Source organism: Melopsittacus undulatus, chromosome 2 (assembly GCF_012275295.1).
Source record: "Melopsittacus undulatus isolate bMelUnd1 chromosome 2, bMelUnd1.mat.Z, whole genome shotgun sequence".
NCBI classification, from domain to species: Eukaryota; Metazoa; Chordata; class Aves; order Psittaciformes; family Psittaculidae; genus Melopsittacus; species Melopsittacus undulatus.
The window spans coordinates 1,916,602-1,935,968 of record NC_047528.1 but is presented as its reverse complement, the minus strand read 5'-3'; the positions used below and the strand labels follow the sequence as shown (position 1 = coordinate 1,935,968).

General features: G+C 47.7%; 1 protein-coding gene across 4 annotated transcripts in view; it reads right to left on the bottom strand.

Moving 5' to 3' along the window:
• GDPD5 (glycerophosphodiester phosphodiesterase domain containing 5) overlaps nucleotides 1-19,367 on the bottom strand; it is a 165,164-nt gene that overhangs the window by 3,717 nt on the left and 142,080 nt on the right. For 3 of the 4 annotated variants that reach the window (XM_034074565.1, XM_034074566.1, XM_034074567.1), the window contains exons 9-14: nucleotides 18,421-18,503; nucleotides 15,290-15,440; nucleotides 14,262-14,480; nucleotides 12,475-12,632; nucleotides 10,275-10,422; nucleotides 6,647-6,729 (exon numbers count right to left, since the gene is read on the bottom strand). In XM_034074565.1, the coding sequence (XP_033930456.1) occupies nucleotides 6,647-6,729; nucleotides 10,275-10,422; nucleotides 12,475-12,632; nucleotides 14,262-14,480; nucleotides 15,290-15,440; nucleotides 18,421-18,503 (842 nt within the window). Of the gene's footprint in view, nucleotides 1-25; nucleotides 2,292-6,646; nucleotides 6,730-10,274; nucleotides 10,423-12,474; nucleotides 12,633-14,261; nucleotides 14,481-15,289; nucleotides 15,441-18,420; nucleotides 18,504-19,367 lie in introns of those variants that run through there. The other variant, XM_034074568.1, reaches the window with a different exon arrangement.

The following is a 19,367-nucleotide window of genomic DNA, read 5'->3' as shown; positions in this document are numbered from 1 at the left end:
ATATCAGGGACTGGTCCCCACAATGACAGCAGCATCCTCAGCGCAAGTGGCCACCAATGTAGACCAACAAGTCCCCCATTCCCCTTGCTCCCTTGCACCTACACAGACCCGCATGGTAGGAGGATGTTTAGAGATGAGGATGTTATCTCAGAGGGGTACAGACATACAAGCAGGTCATCTTTAACCACCTTGAGCACCCTAATTCCAAAGACTACAGATGCCCCAAGCCCCTATCACATCATCTATCCATCTGCCCAAAGGAGGGAGGGCTACTTTGACTCTTAGGGCTGGAAAATGGGAAGAGAACAAGACACCAAACCAAGAAACCATAATGTTTTCCTCACTGACATGCCCATGGGAAGGGGTTGGAACTGGATGATCTTAAGGTCCTTTCCAACCCAAGCCATTCTATATGCAGAAGAGAGCTCAAAGACAAGTTAAGGTCTCAAACCTGAGACACAGCAGAGACACCATCATGAGCTGCTCTGCAGGGAAGTACAAGCAGTCCCACTGCAGGGAGCTGGTCACATACAGTGCCTTTAAGTGTCATTTTAGTGTCTCCAAATGTTGGGTCTTTAATGTTGGTACACAAACCTGCCACTTTTTAAGCCTTGATGAAACTCAGCATCACCAAAAGCCTCTGGCACATAAACAATATGAGGCTGGTGGGAACTTGCCTTGATTTAACATTAGGCCAGACTTTTATTCTCGTTACTGAATGTGTGTAAAGAACATTATTGATAGATACAAGAAATAGCAGCAAATTTAGGGGCATTTTGCTTTTAAAGCTGTTTTTCAGCCTGAGAGCACCCCTGTAGCAGACCCTTGGGAGCATAAGCTGCTGCAATAGGGGAGAACAGGGCTTGGTGGGCTCAGACAACGCAGCCATTCCCAAGATCCCATTGTCAAGGGATGCTGTTTAAGCCAGGCTTTCATAGCCCACACCCCACCAATCCATCCTCCTTCCACCGAGGAAGGCTTTCAAGTAAATCCCATTCTCCTTGCCACAGCCAGGGATGCTATGAGGCTGTTTGATGAAGGAACAGCAGGGATTTAAGGTGGTTTAAGGTGGTTTAGGGGGGTTCTGATCTTCTGGCACCATCTAGTGGCTTCCCCATAGAAAAGGAGGTGATTTGCCAGACTATTCCTATTTATCTATTTATGTCAAGGGTCACAACCACCTTCTCTTAAAGCCCTAACTCCCTCCCCAGCCCCCAGGAGCAGAGGGTTTGAGAAACCCCACACATCTCCAGCTTGGATCCACAGCATCAGCCTGACAAAGCAACAGCCACAAAAGGGGTTCTTCCTTTCTCTAGGAAGACCTCGCTGGTGTCAGTTCCATGGGGTTTCCATCCCCTTCCCAAACCCCACGGGTGACACTGCACCATCAGGCTTTGAGTGGGGTACAGATGAAGGCAGATGCTCTGCTATAGAGAAAAGAAGGGGTGGGATGGCAACACAACACAAACCACAGACCCACAGACAGAAGCAACACAGAGGAAGCACAAGGATGCAAAGACATTAAAGTATAACTAAAAATACCCTCCCCAATATTTGTCTTCTATCATCATCATCTAAACTGAGCCCCTCTGACCTGGAAGACCATTTTTGCCCTTAGTGTCCCATGCAGGTAGATCCCTCTAAGATTAATGTGGTTGCAAGTGCATAGGACCTCACAGGATATAGTCAGGGTCAAGTCATATTGCCATGAGTCTTTTCTTTGCCCACCACATCAGGGTTTTCAGCATTAGGCTGGGTTGCATAGCCCAAAGGCATGATGATCTCCTGCCCATAGGTCCTAGACACCCCATGGAGGACATGGGCCTTTTTGAGGCTCACACAACCCAGCCTCAAAGGGGTGCAGGGACCAAGGGCTTTTCTCCTCCTCTCCTCCTCCCATGGTGGCTACAGTGAGACCCAGGGCAGTTAAATACATACAAGAGGCCAATGATTTCTCATAGGGGTGTATTGCTCTGATTGACCAAGCTAGGAGAGGGTAACCCCATGGTAGTCCAAAATACCATCTTAGAAGAGCCACCAGTACATTGAAGCACAACGCAACTCCAATCAACACCATATGAAATACCCTCTGCTGTGCTCAGTCGCCTTTGGGGCTCCAAGGAAGCTTGTTTAAGAGAAAACAGCACCTCTCCTACCCCCTTGGGCTCTGTTGTGATGGACCACGTTTAGGACAGCAGCGTGCAAAAAGGCCAGACAGACAGCAGGTAGGTCTTGCTCTGGGAGGCTGGAGTCAAAGCGGACCAGACGGGGTGGGAACAGACTAAAAAACACTGGGACAACAACACAGAGACAGCACACACTGTGTTAGGGCCACGGCTGGACCCTTGCTTTGGAGGGGAGATGCTAAATGGGGTGGGAAAGAGGGGAGGACATGGGGTTGTTTGGTACCAAGGTGATAAGATGGAGTGAGCAAAGAGCCAAGCCAGCTGCAACCAGTCCCCATCCTGCAATGCTCTTGCCTAAAGCCTGCCCAACTCTTCCATGCCTGTCTTCTCCTTATCCATAAGCCAGGGAGCAAAGAGGAGGAGAAAACACCCAACCTCCCTGTACCCATAGAAGGGCTCAGCTCAGCCCCATAGCCAGGTCCTGCTTTGGGGAGATGCTTGAGGACACAACGCTGAGTCCATGGAACCTCATGGAGCAGGCAATGCAGATGGGCAACCCCAACCCCTGAGGCAATGGGTGGGCAGAGGGAAAGGGACAGATAAGCACAGACAGGGAGAAGCTAAGTCCTCAGGAATCCAACCCCATGGCACACAGCAGAAGGAATGGAGAAGGAACCACATGAAGGGTTTGGCCCCAGTATGGACACAATGAAGGCTTTACTGCAGGAAAGTGACCATGCTTCCCTCAAAGGGGAGGAGAATATCAAACATTGGGTGAGAAAACAACCAATACAAGGAGAAATCAGGTTTTCCAATTGATGACACTTCCAATCCACCATCCCAGGCTCATTCTCATCCTTTTCCTATTTACTTTCACACTGAATTTCCAGTGTCATGGTGGTGTAACTTGAAAGAGACTCAAAGATCCCAAGTTCTGAGTGCAGCAATTGATGAGCAAACCCCTTCCAGCTATTAGCCTTATCAATTCATTCCCAGGGCTAGAGAAGTGCTACATATATATTGAACAAGTTACATTATTTTCTTTGGAAGTGGCCAATTCAGAAGATGTTGGTGCCAAAACCCACTGGTAGATGCAGGAAGGAAGGGGATATTTTGCATGGGATCATTTGCATGGATAAAACATTAAAGCCAATGGGGATTTCTCAGTCATAACATGCTGCAGGACCTCAGAATAGGGTTGTTTCAAAAGGCAGCAACTTAGATCATTGCATGAGGTCAGACTGCCTTCAAAACATCCATCAGCTTCATGGGTATGGGCTATGCGATGTTCAGACCCTTATGGTCCCCCATGTGAAGGTAGATGTTTGAAAGCATCATAACAAACTGTGTCCATCTGCAGTGAAGCCATAGAAAAGAGGGAGAAAGAAAGAGAGAAAGGAAGGTTGGATGGAAAAGAGGAGGAAAGCACCAGAATTACCTGATCATGTGATAGCTGTGAGATGCCAGAATGCAGCAGAGAGAGAAAGAGGAGGAACATGCACAACAGTCAGAGCAGTAAGAAAATAACCGAGGCAAAGAGGCAAAAAGAGATCAGTTAGAAGTCATCACAGTTGGTATCCCCCTTAGGAGAGGCTGCCACCATCCTGTCACCAGGGCTGAAGCAGAAGAGCAGGAGCAATCCCTACCCATGGCTACAGAGAGAGCCAAGCCATGCGTAGGAGAGAGGAGGAGCACATCGAAGCAATGGCTCTCTTCCCACCCACCCCCTCCATCATTGCATGAAGGAAGCAGCTCTGGTTTGCCCCAAAATTGACTTGGAATCACACAACAGAAGAAACCACAACACTGAAGGCCAAGTGCCAAACCCCATTACCCGGAGCCGAATCACATCAGCAGGTAGTAGTTGGGCAACTCTATGTGATCTGTTCTTGATAGCTCCTCAATACTGCTACCAATGCTTTCATGGGGTGGAGAAACTGTAATGGCATGGAAATGGGTCTGCCCTGCACAAGGCTCTTGGAAGAACAAGCCCTTTGCTGCAGAAAGTCTAGCTTCTAGCATTAGAGTTTCTCTTTCTTCCTCCTACTTACTTGGGGTTGAGTTCATCCAATAGTTTGGGTTGGAAGGGACCTTTCAAAGGTCCTCTAGTCCAACCCTCAAGAGTTGCAAGGCCAGGTTGGATGGGGTTTGAAGCAACCTGCTTTAGTGGAAGGTGTCCTTGCCCATGGCAGGGGTTGGAACTGGATGAGCTTTAAGGTCCCTTCCAACCCAAACCAGCCTATGATTCATTCTATGAGTTGTCCTAAGGGAGAGATCCAAAAGATGACATTCAGCCCCGCTATGATGGACATGGCCAGACCTCTCTGAATGGAACTGCCTTTCCATGTGAGGTCCAGAGGCTGGGAGCTCAGTGCTCCATTATGATGGACCCTGAGTAAAGCTGGGGGTGGTTTCCAGCTCTCTCTTCTCACACACTGAAGGTGGAAGAGAAACCTCTAATAATGCTTCCCCTTCCTTACCCTACTCCATCAAACCTCTTCCAAACTGGAATTACATATGTATAGAGAGGAAAGGACCAACTATTGCAAAGTCCATAGAGCTGTGGCTGCTCCCTCTCTGAGCACGCATCATTTCACTGTGCTCTGAGACCTATAGCTCCCATTCATGAGGTTGAATTGGGTTAATTCCTTCAGCTGTGCTCTCTTGGGTCCCATTCAGGAATCCCTTCTAAAACTGACTATGGGAGGTGATGGAAATGGCTGCAAATATCAAGTTGGCCTTCAAATTGTGCTCTTCAGAGAGGTTATTCCCTGTCTTCAGATTCCTCCCTGCATTTATGCATCTGATAGAGAAATACAGGGTCTAAAGAACAGGGACATCTCTTATTAAGCCAAGTGATGTAGTTGAGGAAGTAGAGGAAGCTTCCAGACAACATAACCAGAATGAACTGGAGGAGAGGTTTAATGGGCCACAATTCAGATCACAAGACCACTTAGGAAAGCTTTAATCTCATTGTGGTCAGTGGCTTCATTAACTGCTGGGAAACCTAATCTAATCTGAGTTATGAACCTGCTGCTCACTCTATTATCACATGCTGGAACTGGGGACCTGCTGGGTACTGGAAACAGGTTGGACAGTGCCTTTAGACACCATTATAAACAGATCAAACATGTGGCCTGAAGTCAGACTCATAGAGGGCACTGGCTGTAACACAGCAAACATACCTGGGTAATTCTGTACCCAGGGAAGGAAAGGGATTGCTGAGAGCAGATGAAATGGGACAATGTGACAGCAAAATCACTAACTCAGGAGGCTGGAGCAAATTAAACTGCTGCTCCTAACACAAAGGCAGTTTGGATCTCAAGACAGAAGGGAAGCGTAGGTCCCTTGATGTCTTCAGGACAGTCACTTGTGCATGCCAAAGCAGATGAGATTATAGAGCCAGGGGAATAAGGGATGCAATTTGAGAGTGACAGAGACTGCATCTCTGAGCTCACTTCTTCCCAGAGAGGGTTATTACCCTGTCACCACTGACAGCTAAAATGCCTCCCTAGGATAAAAGGCACATCACTGCTAGGAACACTGTGGACTCCTGCAGTGTAATCAGGAGGAGAGCAGCTTTGCCACCTCTGTTATTAGGAAGTTGATTTACCTCCTCCTGATTTATCAGGGTCTGAACTTGTTCTGCCTCTAGGCTTTATGTTCCATGTCTGTTTTCAAGGGATCCTGGCTAACAGAGAGGCTTCTGCAACATCCTCATCACATCCTTGCTGTCCCTTTTCTATGGAAAATGGAGAGACTTTCTCTAGGCATCAAACTTAGCAAGTGACTTGATTTGCTAAATCATAGCTGTGTTTTTTCACCCCAAGAGGAACAAACTGATTTAAGCATGTTCTTTTTGAAGACTATAATGGTGAAATCTCAGAACATCACCTCTTCATCAGGGACTGGAGCCATAGGACAAGGGGTGATGGGTTCAAACTGAAACAGGGGAAGTTTAGATTGGGTATAAGGAAGAAATTCTTTACTGTGAGGGTGCTGAGGCACTGGAATGGGTTGCCCAGGGAGGTTGTGAATGCTCCATCCCTGGCAGTGTTCAAGGCCAAGTTGGACAGAGCCTTTGGTGCCATGGTCTAGGGTGAGGTGTCCCTGCCTGTGGCAGGGGGGTTGGAACTGGATGATCCTAAGGTCCTTCCAACCCAAACCATTCTATATTTCTATGACTCTTCCTTTAAAACATTTAAATCTCTTTCTTAATGTCTATTACCTTAAAGCATTTTGTTTCTCTCCCACAAGCATTTATGAGTAAAGCAAAGTGCCTATCACAACTACCTTAAGATTTTCTCTCTTCTCACAAAGTAGCAACTACATCCAATTCAATGCCACAATGGAATTACCATTTGCAGTCATTGTAGGGGGTTATAACAAAGAGTTTCCCTGCTGTTGCAATCCAGGCACCTTTGGAGCACGCTGCTCCTTTCCCCACCTCCACCCCATGCTCTGAACAAAAGCCCATGTCACCAAGAGCACGACAATCGAGCTGTAACAATGCTACTTACTTCTGGAATATAAAAACTCCTACAATTATGATAAATGAAATGAGATCAGATGTGATCCAGATCAGGCGGTACTCGTCTGGAGGCTGCAAGACAAAGAACAGAGGCACAACTTGAGCCTTCTGGTTTGTTCAATCAGAAGGAGACCACACAATGGCAAAGTCACCACCAGGGCAGAGAGAGCTGAAGGAGTCACATATAAATCACAATGTTTCTGACATTGCTAAAATGCATCACCTAAAAATGATGTTATCAGGAAAAGGCACAAACAGGAACAATTTCAAATGCTCCCTCCTTTCATGTGCTGACATTTGCTTACAGATCTTGGAGGGCTGAAAGTTTCTATCTCAGCTGGTGCTTGAGGTGAGGGCAAGATGCTGTTGGGAAACTGAAGTCTGTGGGAAAACAGATTCATACAGACAGTGCATCTTGAATCAGAGTCAACCAGGTTGGAAAAGCCCTTTAAGCTCATCCAGTCCAACCATTCCCAGCCCTGCCCCATGGCACTGAGGCCTCGTCTCCACGGGCTGTGAACCCTTGCAGGGCCGGTGCCTGCAGCCCTGCCCTGGGCAGCCTGTTCCAATGCCTGAGCACCCTGTGGGGCAGGAATTGTTCCTCAGCTCCATCTAAAGCTGCCCTGGTGCAGCTTGAGGCCGGTTCCTCTTGTCCCATCCCTTGTTCCTTGGGAGCAGAGCCCAGCCCCTCCTGGCTCCATCCTCCTGCAGGCACTTGGAGGGAGCCATCAGGTCCCCCCTGAGCCTTCTCTGCTCCATCAGGCAAGAACCTCTTCATCCACCCATGCACAAGTCTCAGCACCCTCCCAGGGAACAGCTTCTGCCTCAGAGCTCAGCTCAGTCTCCCCTCTCTTGGGCAGGTTCAAGCCATTCCCCTTGGCCTGGCCCTCCAGGCCCTTGTCCCAAGCCCCTCTCCAGCTTTCCTGCAGCCCCTTTAGGCACTGGAGCTGCTCTCAGGTCTCCCCAGAGCACAGCAGAGGGGCAGGATCCCCTCCCTGAGCTGCTGCTCACGCACTGGGGATGCAGCCCAGTACACAGGTGATGTGGTACCATGAGACCTGAACTATTTCCAGCCAGGAAAGAGTTACTGACAGATCCATCATAACCACCACCACCATTAAAGCACACGGTAATATTTCAGTACAGACACAGAATACATAATGCATAAAGATGAATTCACACAATGGCAGCGTGATATGGATAAAACCAGTTGGGAGCCATCAACTCCTCTACATCTGTCTCCCAGCAGAGATGAACGTGAGGTTTTTCCCCCTCAGTGAATCTGTGTGCATCTCAATTTATCCTGTGGAAGTGTATTATAGAATTAGCATGACAATGGTTTAATTAGCCAGTGCTGCTGATGGAGATTTAATACTTGTATTCTCCAGCTGAATTACAGAAGGGTGACATTAAACGTTACATTTATTGGACCTATTAAGACGAGCAGACACAAAACTGATGTCTCCTGACATTTTCTAGGCAGGAAAGTGTCATCAGGACTATTCTGAATGAAAACGACAGTTTTAAGTTAGAACAAAATCTACTCATCCACATCTTTCATTTATGCAACCGTTTCACAACTCGAGAACCCAAACAGCAGGTTTTCCTGTGGGGCAGAAGTTGGGTTTCCTATGACATACCCCAAGCAATAGGTAGACAGGAGTTTGCTGGGCAGACTCCAACATCCGATAAGAGGTATTCCATATATACACTTTAAAGTCCTGCAGGAATCTCAAAGTTAGAAGGTTTTGGTACGAAATTGAGGTTTTATAAGTGACAAAGATGGAATTTCAAGGTGATTAAAAGAGGAAAACCACATTTATCCAAAGACATTCACCCTGCACGCATCACTATTGAGTGTCCAGTGAGCAGATGCCTCCCTGGTCCTGCAGAGGCAGCACGGGTCAGCAAACATCTATTGAGGATGCAACTTGTCCTGCTCCATCCAAAGCAAGACATACCCTGGAACCTGTTATATTCCTCCTGCACTTCCTCTTCTTTAAACAAAGCTGTTCCAGGGGCTTTTATAAGCTTTACCCAATATAAGTCCTACTTCTGTAATCCTTGCAGCCCATCAAACCCATCATCAATTCAGTGCAACTGGGCAGAGAGCAACCCAAACCCCAGCTCTGACTCTCAGAAGGGGTCCATGATGGGTGCTTGCTTAAAGAACATCAGACTGGGCACTGAACTCCAGCTCAAGCTTTACAAAGCCCCCCTCTAATGCCATGTTTGATGCTCTCTTCTTGCCAGCAGCTTTCCATCAAGAATAGAGGGAAGAGAGACACTTTAGCTTCAATTTTCCCTTCTGTTTAACTGCACCACAAGTTAAATGTATTTTTGCCATTGCAAATGGCCTCTGGGTTAGTGAAGCAGAACAGCTTTGCACTGTTCAGCTGGTGATAAAGCCCAGCAAAGCCCCTGAGGGCACTGGGCATGCAAAGCCTGGAAGGAGCAATGATCTGTTCCAGCTCCCAAGCCATGTCCTATATGGAAGTGGCTCAGATGGTAAAGTTGGTTACATTACAGCACTCAGGCACTTCAATACGCAGGAAGTGAAGGGATCTTTATGCTGCTGGCAATATAAGAGTGTGCACTTGCAGCTGAGGTGGGAAATCCCTTAGAGGAGGGTTCCAAGTGTCATCAATAAGGCCGCCAGCTGTGGTGGAGAACAGATGTTTGCAGCAGCACCATTCAGATTGTGATCATCTCCACTGCCAACAGATTCAGTCTTCATAAAACCATTTCCAGCCTCCAGCTTCAGCACACACCAGTGTGAGTTTGTAGTCAGACACAAGCAGTAGGTTAAGCTGAACATCACCCATAGAGGTTCACCACCTTGAGATCCTCCCTCCAGCTAAAGATGCACATAGATCCTCAACATCAAACCATCCTTATGCTCATCTTATTCTCCTCTTTCCCAAGCAGGTTTGCCAGAGCATCCTCGGGTCCTACCCCTGATAGGATCTGTCAGCAGAAAATATCCCCTCCATCACACACACTTATTCCTCTGCAGCTGAGCTCTTGTTTTGGGAATGCTTTGGTGCAACTATTCCATCATTCCCTCTCCCATCCAACATGAACAGTTGTTTTGGTTCCGAGACCATCTCGGAACAACAGTTGTTTTGGTTCTGAGCATATACTGGCAATGTGATGGGCCTTTGGTCTCTGGTTTTAACCTGTCCAGCAATGGGGTAACCAGATTTAGCCTCATTTAGCATCACAAACATGTAAAAAGCTAGTTTTGCAGCCTGGCCAAGGCATAGAAGCCATGGTTTCTGGTTCATCACTATGTCTGATTCTGCTGTAACTCTAACAGCTGCTCAGCACACCTGGAAAGATGCTTTTCCATCAGGAGTAAATCACATGGGTTAAATGGGGCATGCAACACAATCACCAAGAATCCCACCCAAACCCTGTTTGAGGCCCTTGGATGGAAAGGATTATGGAAGAGGAACAAGATCCGTTACCACCTTGGGGTTCGAGCATCCAGAGGGGGAACATTCAAGCACAAAAGCACATTGAACCCAATGAAGCCCTTCTGAACAAACCCAATGGAGATCAATGGAAGTCAATGACCACCTCTACACCCCTCCACTGCATCCCATCGTTCTTACCATCAGCCAGGTGGGGAAAGGCACCTTGCGAAGGATGTGGGAGCTGTCGGAGGTGACCGACTGGACACCAGCACACCACAGGATGGAGTACAGCCAGGGCTCATTCACAGTGTACAGATTCACACTCAGGTTTGCCATGGTGTAGTCCCTGCCAGGAGACAGACAATGGTGAGGTGTGAGTGCCCCAGCAAACATCAGACCCTGGTCTGTAAGAGTAGAGCCATTGCCATCAGACACTGCTGTTATCACAGATGTATTGGGTTTGAATTGCATGGAACAGGTTTATAACAGCAGAGTCACTTCATAAGCAACCCAAGGGCATTGCAAGCAAATAGCTTGAACTTGAGAGGTTTCTTCACCACTTGGATGCTCTCCAACCCAAGCCACAACCCATCAGACACTTCCTTATGAATGAGGGACCAGCATGTTCATGTACCAAGTGCCTCATCACGTCAATGTACAACCCACATCTGGCTCAGACACCTGTAACCCTCCATTGGCAATGTGCTTAATTAAAACCTGACAGGCTTGTTTCCAACATCAATTCCATGCCCTTGTTTTGGGGACAGTTGCAGAGTTTCCAGCTTCCTGAGGTCACTTTCCAAGCAGCTGAAGCGCCAGGCTGCAGTACAGGAGCTGTCAGCAGCAAACCAAGCACTGACAGTGGACTCCTTGTACCCATACTATTTGCATTAATTACTCTGTCTCCCTCTCTATGAAGCAGAAGCATCACTAATCTCCCTCACATGGGCAGCATAGAGATTAATCCTTGCAATTTAATATCAGCAAAGCACTTTGGGGTGGAAGGGCACTGTGCAAGATGCGGACATCTCAATGCTCACAACACGATCAAGCTACTCTAAAGGCTAAAGGATGCTCAAGGGTGGTTGTAGCAATGCTACATCCAGAGGCTGATTTCTGGGGGATTGAAAGAACTGTGTTTAAACCAGGGCTTTGTTGAGCTCAGTCTGGTTTGTGCTGCAGGACTGCAGCAACACTGATGGGCACCACAAGGCCTTCAGAACCATGGAATCAGCCAGGTTGGAAAAGCCCTTTAAGCTCATCCAGTCCAACCATTCCCATCACTGCCCCATGGCACTGAGGCCTCGTCTCCACGGGCTGTGAACCCTTGCAGGGCCGGTGCCTGCAGCCCTGCCCTGGGCAGCCTGTTCCAATGCCTGAGCACCCTGTGGGGCAGGAATTGTTCCTCAGCTCCATCTAAACCTGCCCTGGTGCAGCTTGAGGCCGGTTCCTCTTGTCCCATCCCTTGTTCCTTGGGAGCAGAGCCCAGCCCCTCCTGGCTCCATCCTCCTGCAGGCACTTGGAGGGAGCCATCAGGTCCCCCCTGAGCCTTCTCTTCTCCATCTGAACCCCCCAGCTCCCTCAGCCCTTCCCCATCACCCCTGGGCTCCAGGCCCTGCACCAGCTCCATTCCCTTCTCTGGCCCCACTCCAGCACCTCAATATAGTCCTCTCCATGAGATAGGATGAAAACCAGGCAGGCATTATCCTGCAGTTAAAGCACAGCATTAGTTTTAAAGGTGAAAAGCTAGACTGATTGCTGGCAGCCATGGGAAAACAGCACTGGGTGACACTGGATAGGACCAGGATCCCAAACAGCTGCAGGCTCAGCTCTTCCCTACTTCCAGCCTAAATATGCTCCCAAATAAACCAGCTCCTTGGGAGATACTGGGAGGAACCCCACAATGTGCCAATCTCATTAAAGAGGAGACTGGAGCAGTCTCAGTAGATGCCACAGGACAGTAATGAAATGGATGGATAATGTGCAATATGAAATTCCTGAAAGCATACCCAGACTTTGGACTAATCAGGATGCTGTGATAGTAACTCTGGAGCAGAGGAAGACAAGCAAAGGTCAGGAGCTAAGGAGGATGAAACAGAACTTGGAGGTACTTGGTGTGAAAAGCCTTCACGTTCCCCCAGAGCTGACAGGTAATAAGAACCAGACAATTCCCATGTTTTATTTCAAACAGGATCATCATATAATGAATTAGAATCAGCTCCTGGGAACATTCTAGGTGATGGATAGGGACAAGCTTGTACAGCAAATCCATCTGAAAAGGTACCTCTGTGCAGATAACACAGCCTGGGATGAGCAGAGAAGATGCTGCGGGGCCAGGGATGCAGGAGGATGCTCAGAACTGTGGACCACATGGGCTATCCCCACCAGAGGACTGTACCTGACATCCTCATTCGTGACCTGGGTGTAACGCAGGTTGAGCTTGACGATGCCCTTCTCCCTCATGCGCTCTGCATCCAGCTTGAGGCCAGAAGTCTGCTGGAAGCCTGGGGCCATGTGTCTGACCAGTGGCCTCTCTGTGTCCGGCAGCCACATCACCTGCAATGCAGAGCATGATAGAGGTGGTTCACAACGCTCTTCACATGAGGCAGCATCACAGGCAGCCAGTGTACACCAAGCCAGAAGCTAAATCACTGGAGGGACTGCCTTCTTTGTCAGACAAATGGGGTAGGAGGCAATTACAGCCCCCACATCTTTAATCAAATGCGTTTCAGGTTCATTCTTGAGCACAATGTGCAAAACGCAGAGGTAAAAAGGGTTGAGGTATGAAGGGATTACACCAAGAGCTCATGAGATGTGGAGCATCCTTAAATCCCGTTCTTCCTGTCTAGTTCAGGGCACAAAGAGAACTAAGGACACAAGGCTAAAATTAACAGTGTAGATGGGATGCACAAGAGAACCCTTTCATAACCCCATGGTTACAACTGGTTTTATTCACCCTCTTTTATTAGGGTCTATGTCTACTGCAGCCCAGGGCAAGGATTTCTCTAAGTGCATAGCAGGCTTTGAAAGTGTGTCAAATGAATTACTGCTCAGCTGATGGATGTGAAGCGGATGCAGGAACCAAAATGGGCAGTGTCAGTGTTCAAGGCCAGGTTGGACAGAGCCTTGGGTGCCATGGTTTAGTGTGAGGTGTCCCTGCCCATGGCAGGGGTTGGAACTGGATGAGCTTAAGGTCCTTTCCAACCCAAACTATTCTATGATTCTATGGCTTGTGCCATGCAGAGGCTGGGCCCAACCTGATGAACCCTGCAGAATCACTGAGCACTGCACTGTTTGTTTAATAATCTTCATTGGATCATCATAGAATGGGTTGGGTTGAAGGGACCTTAAAGCTCATTCAGTTCCAGCCCAATGCCATAGGCAGGGACCCCTTCCACTGGAGCAGCTGCTCCAAGCCCCTGTGTCCAACCTGGCCTTGAGCACTGCCAGGGATGGGGCAGCCACAGCTTCTCTGGGCACCCTGTGCCAGCGCCTCAGCACCCTCACAGGGAACAGCATCTTCCCACTATCCAGCTAATGTCTAGCTGGGTCTTTCAGGGCCCCTCTCAAACACTTGCCTGCCCTCGCAGGGAAAGCTCATTTCATTACATGCAGCAGGAACACTTCCCATTCCAGGTTATCACCACTGCCTCCCATCCTGACATGCAGCTCAGTGAAGAGCTTTGGTCCAGCTTCTCAACAACCTCCTTGCTGGTGCTGGAAAGACCTAATAGCAGCTCTTCAAAGTCTTGTCCTTTCAGGAAGAGACTCAGTTCCCTCAGCACTTCTTGCTATGTCCAGCCCCCTAACCCAGCTGGTGGCCTCTGCAGGTCTCACTCCAGCTTATCTGCCATGTATTAGTGAGCCCTATATTGAGCACATGATTGTTGAGTAAGGGGAATAATCACTTCCCTCCATCTACACCTTTACTAACATGAGTACAACATGCTATCAAGGCTTCTCACTACCAGGGTGTACTGCTGCATCACTAGTGGCCTTTCAGAGGGCCACCAGCCTGGAGTCACAGTCTTTTCCAGCATGACTTCCTGGCACAGGGTGGCATTTCCCATCAAGTCTCCAAAACGGATCCCATCAGATTTGATACCCAAATGAAGACACTCAAGGATTCAGGGAAACCCATAATGAGGGCAATTTTGGGACCATTCCCATCCTCACGGAACTCACAGCCTGCTGCCGAATTCCCGATGCCAGGATGGTCTCCAGGGTGATGTTGATGTAAGTGCTGTAGTAGGGATGAGCTGATGGCAAGTTCTGGAAGTTGAGGATGAGAGATGTGTTGTCCTTGATCACCTCCAGCATATCTGCCAGCTTGCAGACAGACTGGTTGGCAGCTTCCAAGTAGTCAGACCTTGAGAGAGACCCGGCTGTCCAGAAGGGGTCATTCTGGAAGCAAAGCACATCCCAGTCTTAGTGCCATGACATCCACACTACCCCAGTACAGGTGAAGACCCTTTTCTACCCCATCTTGGCAACACTGGGGCACATGGACAGCTGCTCTTGGTGATCATATTGCAGCTTGTTCAAGTGTTTCTCTGTGCCTCAGTTCCCCTATATAAGGGGAAGTGGCAGATCCTTACTGAAAGCAAGGTGTTCTGGACAGGTCACCCCATTTCCAGAGGAAGATCAGAGCTATAGGGCAAGTAATGTCATTTTCCATGGTAAATGGAACCCTAACCCTAACTAAAAGTGTACTTTTGCACACCATGTTCACAGTCACCAAGTGACCAGAGAGCAACTAAAGGCTATTAGAAGAGATGTGCTCCTGACTTAAGGACATTCAGGAACATCAACATCAAAGCACATCCCCCAAAGTACCCTTCCAGATGGTGTTTTGGCTCTTCTCATTTGGCAAGGAGCAGTTCCCTGCATTCACACAACCGCATGTGCAAGCTTCTGTTCAATGTACCATATAGACATCCCCATCACACCTCCAGACCAGCTCAGATCAGAATGGCAATGAAGCCATGGTGGATTCAGGCTTCCACCGAGCAAGAACCCAAGCAAGTCCAAGCAGGCAGAATAAACCAGTACCTGCAGCAAAGCCTCAGCAAGCCATGTTTAAGCTTACATTGGAAGGGTCCTTAAGGCTCACCCAGTTCCAACCCCTGAGCTTTAAGGTCCCTTCCATCCCAAACCAGTCAGGGATTCTATAATGCTTGGCTCCAGGACACCCTCTCCATGGCCATACGCACCCGTAGGAACCACTCTCCAGCATTGAGCTTTTCCAGGTCAGTCCAGTTGAACATGGACGAGTGCTCATAGGCCCTCTCTGGAAACACTTCCTCCACGTTGGTTGTTCTCCTGAGTGTCTTGTCATGCATCAGAAATGGCACTCCATCATAGCTGCAAAGACAGGCAGAAGGCCCTATTACAAGGTCAGAAGACACAACCATGTACATGGTACTAGATAAATGCCTGTTCCCACTCCAGCTTCTTGCACAGCTTCACATCAAAATCATTATGAAGATCTCAACCAGCTCAACACATCCCCAGCAGCCTCAATATCCATTGATGCACCCAGAGGGAAAAGTCTCTTAGATACCTGCTAGGTGTTTGCAGTCATTCATACATTGACTGACCCCATCCATCTCTAGATGGCTACTAGAGGACCAGACTAGCAGCTTGGACAAGAACATCCACTCTGAACACTCACATGAACCAAAGCTTTCTGCAGGATCTGTAGCTCCCAATATCAGAGGTTCTCCATACCCTGCTTGCACAGACACACCCCCAGACTATTCCCAAATAGCTAATAGTAGATGATGAGAAAGATTCGGAGGCTCTCAGACTATAGAGAACAAAAAGGCTTTCAGTAAGATGCAGGGTTCCCAGCTACCAAAATTGTTCTGAAATTGCCCATTTCCAGGTGAAAATGGGTTTCAGGAAGCAGCCACGCTCACATAAGTCCATACATCTGAAAGAAATCCCACCTCTCAGGTGGAACTAAAAGAAGCAAATGCGTGTCCTATGGTTTATAAGCCATGCAGATGGCTTAAAAATGGTTCTGAGGAGCCGAAAGAGCCCTTTAAGCTTTCTTCCACTCTGTTTTCAGTGATTGAATCACTGATAACACCACACAGGGCAGTGATGGTTTCTATCCAGGCCAGGCGACTGTTGTCTGCGCTCAGAAATCAAGATAAACCCAGCCTGATTACAAGGACATTCTCCTAAGCAAGAAACCCATCTTCATCATGGGAGACTCGGATAAGGTCTGGAAATGAGATGAGGTTCAAACACAAACCCCATCTGAATGAGGAGCCAAGTCACAGCACTCACTCCCAGAGCCAGGGGGAAAACATCACTTGTAGATGATGGAGCAAATGTTGCTTCTGCTTCACCATTGCCTGCAGAGGTCCCTTATCACAAAGGTCACTTTGTTTGCTATTTCTAGCACGCACTGTGCCAACTCCCCAACCCAAAGCATCACGCTGACACAGCAATACCATGCTCAGCAGCACACTGTGCCTCTGCAATCACAAAAGGGTTTAATAAATATGGTTAAAAAGAAGAAAATAAGCTAAGCAACTGCAGAATTAAAAGTGTGGAGTGTTTAAGGGAGATAGGAGCTCAGGTCTTAACATCTCATAGCAGAGCATCGTCAGATACTGTTAAGGCTTAACCGCAGCGTGGAAAACCTATGGGGGCACTTCCCATTTGCTCCTTTCCTTTCTAATCTTTCCCTTTACAGAGTCACTCAGCATTACTTGAGTCTAACCACAACCTATTACAGGCACAGATTGGCTAAAAGTACTTCAGAGACAGGAATCAGAGCTTTAGAAGAAGAGATGTGAGGGGAGGTAGAGGACGAGAGGAACACACATGGATACTGTGGCTTTATAACCAGAGCCACCCAGTTTAGGGTCTGTAATGGGTAAGGATGTGATGGGTCTGAGTGCAGGTCCGAGTAGCTCACCCACAGCAAATATGTACCTAGAAGAACATGAAGACATGCCAGGAGGGATATCCTGGACCCATCCAGACGCAGGCACAAAGAGCATCTTTCAATGGGATAAAGAGAGCAATAGGTCTTGTGCCACAAACCCTTCCCAAAGCTGCTGTATAGATAACTCACTCTTTGGTCTGAAGGTCAATGGAGTCCTCCTTTTATAGAGTTCTCCTTGAGAGGACCCCAGATAACTGGGCTAACAAGGGCATTAAGCTATGGATGCTTGGAGTGCTCCTCTGGGATAGCTGATGAGTGGCAACAGGGAAAGCTCTTGGAGCTTTTCCAGCTCTCCTCCTCCCAAAAGTCCACTTTTCTCCTTGGTCTGTGCTAATGGAAGTGACTGATTCAGCCACGTGAGGGAAGTGCTTGTCTGGGCAGTCAAGCAGTTGTCCCTTCACAACTGTTAATGAACTAACATTGGAAAGAACAGGAATTGCATCACATACATCCCAATTCACACTTCATCCTTCCACAGTGACCTTCTGCTCCCAAGGGGGAAGAAATGACTTTAGTTTTTGTTCTCAAACAATGATATAAAGATAGAAATAAGCCCCATAACATTTAACCTTCAGAAACCCATCTCCCACCAGGCAAAATGATCTTTCTATCAACACCAACCTCTAAAGTGGTTGGGATAAAATAGGAGCTTTGAGTCTTTCTTGTGTTTATAATTGGAACCGAGAGAAGTTGAGGAATCAAGGGGTGATGGGCTCAGGCTGAAGCAAGGGAAGTTCTGGTTGGATATAAGGCAGAAGCTGTTCCCTGGGAGGGTGCTGAGGCACTGGAATGGGTTGCCCAGGGAGGTTGTGAATGCTCCATCCCTGGCAGTGTTCAAGGCCAGGTTGGACAGAGCCTTGGGTGCCATGGTTTAGTGTGAGGTGTCCTTGCCCATGGCAGGAGGTTGGAACTCGATGATCTTAAGGTCCTTTCCAACCCAAACCATCTCAGATTCCATGATCACCAAGATAAGGCATTACAGCTGCCTTCGTGCCACTTATGCCCTCTTGCACATCTATGTAATTCATGCAAAAAAACAGCTCAGAAAAGGAATGAGAGTATTAAAGAACTATCAAACTCCTGAAATAACGAACAGATCTTGACATAACCCTCTCTAAATCTCCCTAAATCAGCCTTGTCTTCCTGCAAAGATGAGTTTCATGTCAAAGGTATAAAGGTTCTTCCACCTGGACAACTTCACCTTCAATCATCATCTCAAGGAAACCATTAGCATCCTGTGTGCATTACAAATGGGATTCACCATGAGAGCCCTTTTCAATGGCAAACAGCAGTAGCAACCAGACCCACACCAGATAGGAAAGACCCATCTACATGGATTGGGCCATCCACTGAGAGAGACTGAAGAGCACACTGGCTTACCTCAGTACGACATCAGCTTGGACTCCATATATCTTCTGCTCCACTGCCTTCTGGAAGGACATCAGAGTGTTTTCTGGTGCCAACTATGGGGGGAAATAAGAAACAATGAGAGATTAATAGTCAGTGCAGAGTTTATGAAGTAGTGGATGCTGAGAGGAAGATTTAGAGATATTAGGGAGCCAAGACTATCTTGGTTTGCAGACTCCATAGCAGCCAGTTACACTGGAGTACCAGCATCCCTCAGGCAGGATTGTATCTTACTGCAGTCTGAAGATGACCAGTGCATTTAACTCCATTGATGGTCTCACATACAGAGTTCAATGCAGAGCTATTATGACCTGCAATACCAGAAACCCATGAGCTCAAGGTCTGGTGCAATATTACTGTATGAGAGATTTGCTCACCAGCGTGGTTCCTAAATAGTGGCAGGATGGAGATCCCCATGAAGTGATTGTTAATGTGATGCCAATTCTCTATCCATGGGTTGTATCTATAGCTATTAAAATACCTTAACAGTTCTTCACTCTCCTAGTGTTCTATGCAAATAGTGATTACAGTATCATTATAGCAAGAAGAAAGCCCATAAACCAGGGTATTATCCATACCATGAAGAACTACAACAAAGGTTCTCTAGCACGTTTTGTCTCTGTGTCTACTCATTCAATGGAGTCATCTATTGCTCCATCTCAAAATCAGATCATTCCTCTAATAACAAATGTTCCAGTTAGTTTAGCAACTAGAAAAACAGCTTTAAGCCTTGAAAATGTATCCCTATGGCTATCGTGGATGAGGTCTCAGAACTTAGCTCATATTTCATCCTGTGGAATGGAGCAGATGGTAACAAGATTTGGGTTTGTTTAAAAGCAATACAGCACGAGCACAAACACTTTGGTTTTCTACAAACCAATACAGTAGCTAGGCCCAGAATAGCCATAAACCGATACCAG